Source organism: Heliconius melpomene, chromosome 3, assembly GCF_056956725.1.
Source record: "Heliconius melpomene rosina isolate 202511_hmr_F chromosome 3, ASM5695672v1, whole genome shotgun sequence".
Taxonomy (NCBI): domain Eukaryota; kingdom Metazoa; phylum Arthropoda; class Insecta; order Lepidoptera; family Nymphalidae; genus Heliconius; species Heliconius melpomene.
This window is the reverse complement of record NC_140391.1, coordinates 8,150,768-8,165,017: the sequence shown is the minus strand read 5'-3', so window position 1 is coordinate 8,165,017 and position 14,250 is coordinate 8,150,768. Positions and strand designations below refer to the sequence as shown.

At 31.9% G+C, this 14,250-nt stretch overlaps 1 protein-coding gene across 1 annotated transcript; it reads right to left on the bottom strand.

The window, feature by feature from the left end:
• Positions 1-3,040: 3,040 nt before the first annotated feature.
• LOC146540046 (uncharacterized) lies at positions 3,041-7,570 on the bottom strand. The gene is made up of 5 exons (XM_085207780.1): positions 7,430-7,570; positions 6,714-6,779; positions 4,898-4,987; positions 4,524-4,620; positions 3,041-3,781 (listed from the first exon to the last, which is right to left on the bottom strand). Exons 1-5 carry the CDS (start codon positions 7,515-7,517, stop codon positions 3,751-3,753), a joined length of 372 nt encoding a protein of 123 aa, XP_085063906.1. The 5' UTR covers positions 7,518-7,570; the 3' UTR covers positions 3,041-3,750.
• Between the last annotated feature and the right edge of the window lie 6,680 nt (positions 7,571-14,250).

The following is a 14,250-nucleotide window of genomic DNA, read 5'->3' as shown; positions in this document are numbered from 1 at the left end:
ATAATTAATAATTAAATATTAAAATCAATTGGTGGAAAGTGAGCAGTGGAGTGTTATAACACTAGGCTCCCTCTGCTTACCTTGCTATGTGCGAATACAGCGTGAAGCAAAAAAAAATGAAAATTAATGTTAAATATTTTCGACATATAAATATGGCTAAAGACCTAAAAATTTTAATAAATACTTAGATAAATACGAAAATCAAAAATGTTTTTTTCCCCAAGCCACTAAATATCTTAAATACCCTACATCCAATTTTCCCATCTTCATTACAGAACATAAAAGCGATTTTATTTCCCGATGCCCAAATATTCAGCTTAAAGAATGTTACGTGACCTCTAAGCAATCTGTTAAAAAGGGATTCGAAGAATTGGCCACTTAGGCAAATGGTGGCAGTTATTCTAATACTTTTGGAGAAAGGACCATTTAGATGAAGATTGGGCAGTCAATAGATTAGCAAAAATAAAAAATATATATCTTCATTTGTATAATATGAATTCATTGCTAATATAGACTTTATAAATATTGTAAATTGATTGGTAGAGGCCAGTCATGGTGCAAGGAAACCAGCGTTTGTGTGTTCCAGTCGAGGAAATGAAATATTTAATGTTTTCCACCACTCAACATGCAATGCGTCCACAATTTGGTAAAATGCGGAGAGCGGAGTGTCTTAAGACAAAGCTGTCTCTGCCTACCCTGCTACAAGCGGCATATAGCGTAACTGTAAAAAAAATGAAAAACAAAGTGTCTCCAATCCGTATATCATATCACTCTCCATGACACCATGGCATATGTCATATCACTGTAAATTCTGCCCTAACACATTGCGTGGAAAATGACGGAAACGGAAATGACGCACTTCTCTGTACACTTTTGTAACAACAAGAGCAAATATCATGTAGAGTTGTTATAAATTACCTTAGAAATATATTTGTATCCTTGGAAGTGGTGTTACCCATAAATGCAATATAAGTTTGGAATATATGATTTGAGAAAGAAATCTATCTTTAATCTCTATCTCTATTAAAGTACTAGGCAAGTAGAAAACAAAAATTTCATGTAAGTAATATTCTTAGTTTTCAACCATTTCGTGTATTGTATAGAATAAATAGAAGTAATCTTATTATATTCAAATTCAAAATATTTTCAACCTTTCAAGTGAACTTTCTTGAAGTTAAGCTGAATAATGGTAGTGTTTGATTTGAACAGAGTTGAAATTTCCGCCAGAACATTTATCAGGCGGTGAAACTTGCTTCAATGAATTTGCTATAATAACGTACTAAAATGTTCACCGCGTATATTTTTCTTTCTTTATTTATTTATATCAAGCCAAAGTTCCTGTTAGAAAAGCTTAAATATTGCAGATTTTTCTATGAAAATAAAAATATCTGAACCGTTTACTGTTCCGAACGTATGCACTCTACTTTTAGCTGACGGTTGAATAATATTTTCATTTAAGATATTTAACATCCTAAATAATAATAACGCTTATCTAAAGAATAGCAATAATTAAAGGTTTTAGTAACACAAAAACAAAAAGAACTAGAAAATACGGCGTGGACCATTTAATCTTCATATACTTGCGATACCTTGTATCAATAGAAAAGAATGAATACTATACTACTTGTAAAAGGAATATATATTTAAAGAAAAATATTTCTTCTAATAAAATTAGCAAAATCCACAGCATTTTTATAAATTAACTAGCGGACCCGGACGCGGCTACGCCTGCTTGAAATATAAGAATATAATTTCTATAGAAATATAATTTCAATCTATATGAAATGCTAAAAGTGACTATTATATTTATTTTCATAAGGATGAATATCAAAATGTCGCGGTAACGAACGCGGTCGCGTAGCGACGACGGTTGTTATTAACATGGCAGAATAAATTGCATGTCAAATTAGAAAGTATTTTAATTTATTAGTATATATGTTTAATGTAATATTATATAGCCTATAGCACTTCTGAAGAATGCAGCTTTCATATAAAACAAAAACAAAGTAAATCGATCCAGTAGATCCAGAGATCTTAGCGTTCAAATAAACAAACAAACAAACAAACAAACAAACTCTTCCGCTTTATTATATTACTAGTGGACCCGGACGCGGCTACGCCTGCTTCAACTATAAGAATATTTATTAAATATATTCATGAAATTATTTTCAATTTTCAATAGAATTAGTAAGAAAATATAAGCTTAAATAATCAAAAAGAATAATAAGTAGAGACATATTATTAGAAAAAAATATCTGAGTTATTGAAATAAACCAACAAAAGGATTAAAAGTAACTAAAGGATAGGTATTCTTAATATTAGAAAAAGTACCTAAAGTTTTCCGTGCGTGCGTACATAGATATCGACTCTACGAAATAACTAAACATTTCTCTCTATTAAGTAGGATAATTTTAACGGGCAATATCAAATAAAATAAGAAGAGAACCAAAGTGTAGCTTAAATTAATTATAAACAGCAAATAATTACATAAACATTTACAATAGTTCGAAAATGTATGAAAATTTATAAAACCGTCAACGTCATCTGCCCGTTCGCGTCGGTCATACTCGCCTACTATGCCGCCCGTAGGCTAGGTCACTTGGAATCAGTGACATCTCCTTAATTATTTATTAGAATGCCATACAGTAAACTATAATTTCAATCTAGATAAAATGTTAAGAGTGACTATTCATAAGGATGAATATCAAAACGCGACGCGACGGTTGTTATCAACATGGCAGAATAAATTGCATGTCAAATTAGAAAGTACTTTAAAATATATTAGTTTATATGTGTAATGTAATATTATATAGCCTATAGCACTTCTGAAGAATGCAGCTTTTATACAAAACAAAAACAATGTAAATCAGACCAGTAGATCCAGAGATCTTAGCGTTCAAACAAACAAACAAACAAACAAACAAACAAACAAACTCTTCCGCTTTATTATATTAGTATAGATTAGTATAGATTCCAAGTGCTGGCTAACAAGTAAAGAATGGTAAAAACAAATTAAACGCATATTAAATTATATTTAAATTTATTTATATGAATACTGGTAGTTTAATAAATAACATTACATACATTCTGCAAAATATACAGTATATCAGCATAAGTATAAGTAAAATAGAAAATTTCAAGTATTCGCGAAACACGAGAAAATGAACATTTAATTATATTACTTTGTGAGGCTCGCTTCCTTTAACAATTTATAATTAAAATATTTTAATATCAAAAGACATTTTATATGGAAATTGTTTTTCTTTTTCAAGTTATAATTGTAGACATATATATATTTGTAATACTAAGCAAGCATAATTTATATTCAATCGTGAAGGGTTCTGTGTTACAATTTAATCAATTCTTTAGATAACAAAGCATGTATTTTTTTTTATTATTATTTTTAATTTAAAAAAAAACATATGTTTTATTTATTCCCGTAAAATATCGTTAACCCCTCTTGGCAAAATAAGATATTTATATCAAATTTATAGATTATAGATTTATCCCTTACAAAAATAAACTAAAAACTATATAGAATATAATATATAAAATTATATATAGAACTATAAATATATATATAGAATAATAACTATATATATATATAGAACTATAATATATAAAACTTGCTTTAGACGCGGAACCCTAAAAAATGAATTATCGTTTTTCATTAATTTGGTAAACAGGAAAACATATTTCTTTTGTATTATCCATTATTAATATAGAGTGTACCCATATTGTTCCTTTTCCTTATTTCCCGTAGAGGCAGTAATGTTCTTTCCTGAAATAAATATATTGTTAGTGACTTTTGAGCTTCAGCCAAATTATAATAAGATATTCGACGAATATTATAAAGAATCTATATCAGATTGAGGTCAAATAAAACATATCAGTATATCTAATATCTGCAGAGCCTGTATCTTTTTTCCCTATAATTTCCTAATATAATTATTATTGCCATTTTGGCTTAGTCAGAAAGTGTAGACGTTTCTCACGTTATACGTTGTTTTTCAGTAATGCGTGCTTTCTAGGTCCAACACTTTGCTATACATATAATTTGCAGAGAATGGATAGTAAATTGTGGAAACTATAGGTATACTTAATTAATTATTTATTAATTATTTCTTAGTTAATTAAATGAGAATTGAGAGACACTCGAGGAAGTGAAATATTTATTTATGTTTATATTTCCATTTCTTCGCTCTGTTGACGAGGCAAAGCGCGGCGTTGAGTTCTGCCACTCAACACAGAATGCCTGTAGAATTCGGCAGAAAGTGGGAAATAGAGTGTGTTAACACAATGTTCCCTTTCTATGTGTGTTAACACAATGTTCCCGTTCCCGCACACACTACCCAGCTGTGTGCGGGATACACGTATTAAGTGGATTTCAACGCCAGTGTTTTCACCACTTACCAAAGCGAGAAAATAAAAATAATGCATATCCCCCTGTGGGAATCGAACCCACGATCTTTTACCATTGGACGTCTCCAGCATATATAAAATAACATTTTAATAATTCTTACTCCTGGTCGGGATCTTGTTTGCTCTGCAACATGAGTGATAGAGCTGCTTTTGACGTCCGTTTTTGTGTTGCGAAGACGTCTTTATTCAACATATAATCTGCAAAATATTATTTCATTTTTTATATTTGTTATATTAAGTTAAATTATATTTTAAACTATTAGACTACTTTTTTGAATTTTACATATGTATTTTAGATTAAACACAAATATATTTAGGACGTCTAAAACAGTTACAGATACCAAATGGTAGAATATTTTACAATAATACCTTCTTTTTCTTTCTATTCGACGTCTTATTTTCGCTTTTTTTACTCCGTTCGAATATAATAAATATTATTATATAGTTAGTTTAGTAAAAATAAAAATATACATACTTTTAAAAACATTAGTCGCACGTTTTCTATACTCCTGTGGCAGTTCCGGAAGATAGCCGACATAAAATCGTAACGGCGCTCGGTAGAAATCTGAAAAATATAATAATAAATATTTAATTTCCTATAAACATAAAATTTTATTATAATTATTATTAACAGTAATTTATGGTTTAATGATCGAAGATAAATGGAAGGGGTGGCGTGCAAGACTCTTCTCTTTCTGCCTCTACATGAAAGGTCTTTTCCTGAGTTCACAGAAGAATTCCTTGGCCCGTTGGCAGTGGAGGTTTAGGAGAAACAGCCTAAACAGCTTGGATTCCCTACATCTGCCACTTCATGGGTCCAACATAACTCGATCGAATTTTGACTTCCGCGGCTTCCCTCTGTCACAATAAACAGTACTACGACGTAAATGATAACGCGAATTAGAAGAAAATAAAGAAAGCTAAGTCTGTTTAAATCATGGTGGGTACATGGGAGAGTAAATTTTATATACATAGAATATAGGTTATCTAAAATTACTTAAATACAGTTGTTGACTCTCATTTAGAACATTCACACTTATAAAATTTGTTTTAGTAACTAAGCCGACGCCCACGAAGTAATAGAGTGGTATTTATTCTATCCATGTTTATATTACTAATTTGAAAGTAAAACTCTATGTCTATTTTTTTTTAATCTTTCATAAATACTTTTACTTAGAAATTTACGTGAAAAAGAAAATTAATGTACACATTTATAGTTATTTTTTAATTTTTACTTTACTTATAATAAAATCTTAATGAAACGTATTTACATGTAAGATATGTATGTAAAAGGGTTATTGGTGGTGTTTAATAACACCAAAGAACCAAAAACAATGGTGTTTTAACTTCTTGTTTGTTTGTCTGTGCGTTTCTTCAATACATCCAAGTTGTCTTTCATTTATTTTCTCTTTTTCGAAAAATATATAAGTTCTTATTTTAATAGTAAACGACGCATCAAAGTAATGCTCTACGCGACCTAGAGACTATTCAATATTTAATGTTCCGTGAAAGGTAGAATGGACTGCGCTGCCTACGATGTTTATTTGAGACGCTTTGCTAACAAAATTTCTATTTTATTCTGTATGGTTTACATTACATAATATATTATTAAAAATATTCTGGAGAAAAAAGTACCTCATATAGTAGGTTCGAATAAAAGAAAAAATTAAAGATCAATATCAAATAGTAATATAATGAATTACTGCTACGGGAAATATTTTTGTGGGAACGGAATATCTTAACACGACGTTCCCAGTTTGCCTCTGCCTGCAATGTTACATGCAGAATTCAGCGTCGAAACCTTGTGACATAGTATAGTAAATACAAAAGTTATTTAAATATAAAATAACTTAAACCGTTTAGGCTTAATAACATAAATGGAGGAATTTCCATTCTCTTAAAAATAAAAGCAACTGGAAAAACGCGAGAAAAGAAAACAAATTGAATGTCACTAGTTAGTACTTTCCGTTACCTCGTTATTAGGAAAAGGGAACCTAGCATATCACTCCTTGCCAACCATTCGCCAACCTTTCAAGACATTGTATGTTGCTTGGGGAGTTCAATCCCCTTTATTCCTTTATTACTAGGGCGAAAAAATTAAAATATTAAATTACTCATTCCCCCAACGAGAAATTGAATCAAACAATCCTGTTCAGAGTCATACGTTTATGTTTCTATTAAGTAGTGTCTCTATTAATAGTAAATCTCAATTAAGTAGAACAATAATATAAGCTTTGATAATAAATATTATCCAACTCTTGATAAAGCAATATGATATAAATCATACTGACATAGCATTCGACGCCCGATTTCTGGGTCAAGCTCCAGAGGTTCATCAGCACGCCCTCGTAAATGATCTGCAACAGAGGAGAAGTATTTTCATATTTAAAATATCAGGTTTTTTCTGATAGATTCATGAAATTTGTTTGGTGTTCACATTTTATTTCAATAATAAAGTGTATTAATTCAAAATAAATAAATAAAGAGGTTAAAAATTTACCACAAAAAACTATTTTGCATAGTTAAGAAAACTATAAAGTAAAAAAACCGGTCAAGTACGAGTTGGCCTCGTGCACGAAGGGTTCCGTTCCATTATCTAATAAAATAAGAAAAAAACATTGTATTGGAATATGGACTGGAGTTTTTTAGTATTTGTTGTGATAGTGGCAACAAAATGAACATCAACTGTGAAAATTTCAACATTTTTTACCGTCTGGAAACAGACAGACAAACAGTTTAAGGGACAGAAAACGGAGTCTTAGTAATAGATAACGTTATACATTTTTGGTACGGAACCCTAAAATTGATCACGTGGTATTAGGTAAGTTATAACCTATTTCTATAGACTAATTATCAATTAATATAATAAAAACTTTGTAAATTTAACATTAGCACGATATTATAACAAAAATAAAAGTAAATCATATAAATACGAGACAAAAAAAATAAAAATCACTTATTAATCATCTAAAAATGAATCCTAAATTATACAAAAAAAATATTAAACCTTTATATAAATTGAAGCCGTCCTTGTCTAATTCCGCACACACAGTAATTAACAGAAGCGACATAATGAATACAAATGAATCCCTCATATTAAAGTTTATGGAGAATGATGAGCTAGCAACCCGGTATCGAAGACGGCACTGAGGGGGTGAGCTCAGATTTCACTTTTTATATCAGGGAGATAAAGGTTAGAAAAGGTATGATAGAGTAGTGCTTAGAATGGTAAAACGTTGGGGGTTCTATTTTAGTTTAAATTAAATTTGTTTAAATTAAGTTTTTTTTTAAATAATAATTTCCATTTTCTTTCATTTTTCATTTCTCTTTTCAATCATATTTTTGATCGTAGAAAAAGATGAAGTTAAAATTTGTAGTTCATTTCTAAAAACTGAGTAAAAAGTAATTGAGGCTTATTAGAAAAATAAATAAGATAATACTTAAACCGGTTTCGTGTATCGAGTTTCTCTGCTTTTGTATCTTTTTATCAGGACTATAAATGTGTACATATGAAACTATTAATTACAATTTGAGGCTAATGTCTGACTGTAAATAAGAAAGGTGGGGGTTCGCTCTCACTCGGGGGTGTTCTTTTTTCGCTGCCGCCTTCTGCTACTCAAAAAACATTAAGGTCGCTCTGCTTACCCCACTTGCTTGGTGTATATTAAAATATTCCCGTTACCGTTATATAGTCAGAAATATAAAAATAAATTACTTATGTCTCAGTTTTTTAAAAATGAAGCTACTAATAAAAGAAAATAAATAAAATATACAATATAATAATACCACCGAATGATACGAAACACCTACAGAGCTGCAGCTGGCAGCCCAGCGGGGCTCGAGAGCGGCATTTTAATACGCCTCTTAGGGTACTCAAGTAAATGTCTACTTGTCAGCTGATTGGCCGCGAGTGGGCTGAAGGTCTTGCCGGGCTTACTTTGTCTGTAGAGTTTTAATAACAATAGATTATTTTTGTTTTACATATTTTATTTTATTTTATTTTATACAAGTGGACCCGAACGCGGCTATGCCCGCTTGAACTATACGAATATTTATTAAATATATTTATGAAATTATTTTCAGTTTTCAATAGAGAGATGCGTTAAGCAAGCTCATTTTGGGTGACGTTTTCTGACAACAACATTCTTTCCAAATCGTTGCTTAGCAACGGTCGCTTAGCGACGGTTGTTATTAACATGGCGGAATAAACTGCATGTCAAATTATTAAATATTTTAATATATTGGTATATATCGATAATATTACAAATATGAGAAAAAAAAGTATCCTATGTTCATCCCGGGACCCTCAAGTATCTCTATATGAGTATTTTAGCACAATTAAATTAGCGGTTTGGCCCTAATTGCGTAAAAGACAGACAGACAGAGTTACTTTCGAATTTATAATATATGTAGGTATGGATAAATAGGTACCTTACATTTGTTTTAGAAATGTGGGAGGAAATTTTATTATTATAAAATTTTGTAAGTGTTGTAAAGTGCTGCCATTGTAGTAAACGGTATAGATTGGTAATAAATAAAAGAATATAATGTAACATTAGGTATGCTTTTGTAAATTATATCCCAGTCCGCTAGACGGCCGCAAGCCGAGGTTCAGGGACAGAGTACCCCCTTTTTTAGTACCTCTCGTTATTCCACAAGTATATAAACAATCGTGAAAAAACATAACTAAAATATAGCTTTACTAGCGATCCTCTTGCGGCTTCGCCCGCTTTTACTACTGGACTAATAATGTATGTTTGCAAAGCACTTAAGATAATGTGAAAATTAATTAAACCCTAATGCAACCCGCATTTTCGTAGTTTCAATAAGGATTTTCCAATTGTTTTACACAGCAAGGATTTTTTTAGTAGGTAACGTAATACCGTAATTTTAAATCTGTGCTACTAATCTTTTCAAGTACTTATTAAAATATATTTAAATTACTATTTTTAGATAGTTAAATGACTATTTTTAAACGAAAGAAATTATAAACAAAAACCTACCTACTAATAACTACTACAAAAAATATGAAACCAAATATATCGCGCTGAAATAATACATTCTCCAATTATCCAATACGTGCAAACGCATCTAAATCTTCGTTGCTATAAAGGCAGGCGGGTTTTTTTTTTCGACCTTGTGGTTTATGCTGAAGAGGGTATTCTGTCCCTGATGAAAAGCAAGCACTACGTGGCTGCCTGTGAGGAAAATTAAATAGAATGCATTGGCCGGGAATCGAACCCGGGCCGCCCGCGTGGCAGGCGAGCATTCTACCACTGAACCACCGATGACTGCTCATGACGCGCTTGTATAAATAAGCAAAACGTCGCGAGGCGCGTTTCGCAGCAAGGATGTTTTAGTATTTTAACAACTTTTAAAGTACTTATTAAAATGAAAAAACAGTAAAAGACAGTTCATCTACATTAAATGGCCAACGTAACTAACATACTTATTTATATGCTGAGAGTAAGGGATAAGTAAAACTTGAGTCGGCACAGCTGATGAGTCAACGGCGTGATGTGTCAATAATTAAATGCGTTTTTCTCTAAAACTATTCGCAATTTCGAAATAGTGTAAAAAGCAAATTTTATCTTCGTTTAACGTAGAAAATTAATAAAGTATTTTAAAGGATAAGGATTAATACCATTATGGAAAAATATCCCTCACAATAAAAAATATATTGAAATTACTATTTTTAGACAGAAATATGATCACTACACGTTATCCTTAAAAGATAAAAATATGCTCTCGCGGACTTTTTTGTAGGTCTTATTAAGAGGAACAATACTCCAGTACATTTTTTTCATGTAGTACTTACCATTAAAGCAGCGCATGCGCGAAAGTGTCTCAACGGGTAGGACTTTAGACACATTTATCGTATTTATGTTAATTTACATAAGAATGTACAAATAATAAACTATATATAAACCTTCTACGAAAAACACTCGACTTAATGGTGAAGACCGCATCAAAATCCGTTGGGTGGTTTAGAAGAAGAAGAGTTAGAAACAACAGACAGACACGAAAAGCGACTTTGTTTTATAAGATATATATATATAGGATTAATTTTTAAAAATGTTTTAAAGACTTTTAAAACTGTCGGTTTGAAACTAAAATGCAACACGCCACACAAATGGCTGGGTTTTAACTCCAAGTGGAGGCTTTTAGTAAATGAGTGTGAAACTTAGGCAACCCTCACAGCAGAATCTCGTGGGTATTTGAAAAGAAATGGTGAAACTTTAATTTGCAGTTACGTTCGCACATATTTTTTTTTTGAACCTCGTGTTTTATTGTTTTGGTTTTGACAATTTACAATTGGCTAGTACTAATTTTAAAATTAGAATTCTATTTTTTTTTAATTTCACTCTGTATTTCTCAGGTTCAGGGTAAGCCGCTTAGTGTTAAGACACTCCGCCAAATTCTGGAGGTATAGCGTAACTGGCGTTCTAAAAAATGTACAAGTAATACTAGTTCAGGAAAAAATCTGAAAAATATACATTACAAATGTTAAGTCCTAAAAAATAATATCTTTAAAAGGAGGGCGAAATTTGGCATTAACACTACTAATTTAAGTGAGGTATCAGATGAAAGGGCTCTGGCTAGGCTAAGCCTGAATTTCAGAAAAAGCTCGACACCTCCAATTTTTGTACGAAACCCTCAGTGGGTGAGCCCGACTCGCGCTTGTCCGGTTTTTTTTAATACTTTTAAAGTGATTCACATTTACGAAAGAAAAATCTATATATCTTTTCTAAAAAGTAATAATCTACAAGATCGACATTTTCACTGGAGGTAGAGTTTAGCCTTGTCTTGTTTATAAGTGGCCTGGTTTTGAAACATCTTCCGCTTTAACTAAAACAGTGCAGCACTTCTTGTTAGTAAGAATAAACAACTCCAATATTAAAAGTTTAATTAAGCTAGCCACTTTAAAATCGAACGAAAATTTTTCATAATAACATTTACCGCAAAGTTCCTCATATATTTACACCTGTACAGTGTACTAGTTAACCCTTAATTAGAGTAGATTACTATATCAATTTATTTTATGCTTCATGTGGCCGTCATGGCCTAGGGGCACAAGAGTGTAACTGTAACGCGACGGTCGTGGATTCGATCCCCATTTGAGGAAGTGAAATATTAATTTACGTTTATATTTACATTTCTTCGCTCTGGTTGCAATACCTCCAGAATTCAACAGAAAGTGGGGAACGGAGTGTCTTATCACTAGGTTCTTTTTGCCTATCCTGCTGTGTGCGGGATACAGCGTAAGAATGTAAGTGAAAAGAAATCTTTTTTTTTCTGTTTTTAAATTATTTCCCTTTGCCTTTTTAGGGATTAGGTTTAATATAATTAGTATCGTGAGAAATATTTCTCATTACCTGTTTAAGGGTTAGGCTAAAATGATGACGAAGATATATTTTTTTTTCAATTAAACCTCACGCAAACGCTGGCAGTTTTGCTCAGAAAAGCAAGCAAAAATGGCCTAGTTTAGAACTTGATGTGGTGGTTTTCAGCAAATGAACGTCGCGCCATTTATAGTTCGTTGTTAGACAAAGACGCCAACCCCGACCTTAACGAGCTGAGGTGCAACGGTGACACATTTTGATGTATCTTTACCTTCCAACAAGAGAAGCTTTTAACTAATATAAATCTTTACAAAGATTTAAAAAAAAAAATAATCAGCTTCACGCTTTATCCCGCACACAACAGGATAGACGGAGGAAACATTGTGTTAAGACACTCCGTTTTCCATTTCCATTGTCGAATTTTTCGAGGCATTGCGTGTTGAATGGTGTAACTCAACGCCGGATTACAAAGCTTTAAATCATAGTAATACAAGAAAGGTTTCAACTTTGAATTAGAGATCGTGAATTCTACGACCATTTACAAAAGTAGCTTTATAACTATATTTGTGAAATTATTACCTAAATACCCAAGCGTGCGACTGAAAACGCGATGGTTGTAAATCGACTCCTACTCAGGTTCCCAGGTTCCCTCTGCCAACTCTACTTTGCTATATACAGTATGAAACTAAAAACACAAAAGCAAAATAAAGAAAATAATATAGTATATTAAGTACTAATATTTTACTTGCTAACGTTGCTTGGCTCGAATGTGTGCATATTTTGCTTTGGAGGAATTTTCATCAAAGTTAGCACTTTCAAAGTTTAATCTGAATATTTCTTATCAACACTTCGTCTACAAATTTCAGTTCAGGAAGCTTGGGGGAGAACTTTATGTTTCATGAAGTCAGCTAATTTGGATAACTTTAATTAAGTCATATTCATATAAGTACACATTAAAAAACTTCGTAGTATTAATAAAAATTTTAGTTTACGTGGTTTATAAATTTTTAAAGACTATTTTTATAGGCAGTACGGGATACCGTTCACAACTTTCCGCCGCTTGAGGCATTGATTGTTGAGGCGATTTTTTTTCCCTAGCCTGTGTTGTCCCATTGTTGGGCAAAGGCCTCCCTCCACTTCTTCCACTCTGGTCTATTTCGCGATATTGAGCACTAGTCAGGCTTGTAATGGTCCAGCTCGTCTCACCATCTCCGGTTTGGTCTGCCAATTCCCCATTTAGAGTTCGGAATCCACCTAGTAGAAGAGGCCAGTTGACTAAATTAAATATTTCATGAGGTCAGTTCTGAGGTCAGTCGTGGCGCGGGGCACAAAGTGTGCTGCAAAATCGACTGGTTGTGGGTGCAATCCCCACTCAAGGAAACGAAATATTTATTTAAATTGATATTTTCATTTCTTCGCAAAGTGCGGCGTTAAATTCCGCTATTCAACACGCAATGCCTCCAGATTTCAGCGGAAAGAGGGTAACGCTAGGTATCCTCTGCATACCTTGCTATGTGCGGGATACAGCGTGAAGCTGACTTAATTTTATTTGATTTAAAATATTTCATTTCCCCGAATTGAAATCGAACCCATAACCCTTAAAGTTTCAAATTCCCACAACCAAACCAGCCCAAATATAAAAACCACTCATAAAGTATAACTACACTTAAAGAAATCTGAAAACTTGTATTCACACTTACCACACACAAATAGGCTATAACTGATCTTGACGCCGTGACGTATGTAGGGCACGTCATGCGTGACAAATGACGGCAGGCGTTTCCGACGTGACACCATAAATCCAATACTGGTAATCGAATCGGATCTGATAGATCCCTCGTTTATTTTCGGGTATTACCCAATTTGTTGGTGATTATTTAACGTTATAAATTAGTAGGCCTTCATGACTCAATTAGTGAGTGTTTGTTTAATGACTAAATGCGTATGGTAAAGGTTCATATTTTATAGAGGACGTTTTTTGTATTTTAACTTTTTTTGTTTTGGTTTCGGTAATTTCAATTTGTTTTTGTTAATTAATATTAATTGTAATAGCAATTTATCGACATCTTAATTTTTTCAAAATTTTACATAGGTATATTATACGTGTTGGTTTAACAATGAAAATTTTTAGGTATAGAATTTAAATTTTAAATTTGCATTTTAAAACATAATAAAATGTAATAAAATAAACTTGTAGAAGTGATATTTCATATAAGAAAGTGTTTCATAATATAGTAATAACTTACCTACAAACGTAAATTACCTATTCAATACATTTAGACTGAACTATTATTTTCGACTTGAAATTTATAAAATATCGAAATTGGAGATTTTTTTTTAATTATAAAACAAATATCTTCGTATATATTCTTATGTAAAACTTTCGTAACAACGTATTGCCTTGGGGATTGCCGCACTGACAGAGAATTTCTCTCTTCCTAAGAGGCCGAAAACAAACAGAATATTAAATATACCTATATAATAT

Excerpts from the sequence above, each read along its gene's own strand:
- LOC146540046 (XM_085207780.1), bottom strand. The coding sequence starts at position 7,517 with ATGAGGGATTCATTTGTATTCATTATGTCGCTTCTGTTAATTACTGTG. Across the intron at positions 6,780-7,429 it reads CGGCTTCAATTTATATAAAG|ATCATTTACGAGGGCGTGCT; the intron begins GTTTAATATTTT and ends CCTCTGTTGCAG. Across the intron at positions 4,621-4,897 it reads TGCGACTAATGTTTTTAAAA|ATTATATGTTGAATAAAGAC; the intron begins GTATGTATATTT and ends AATATTTTGCAG.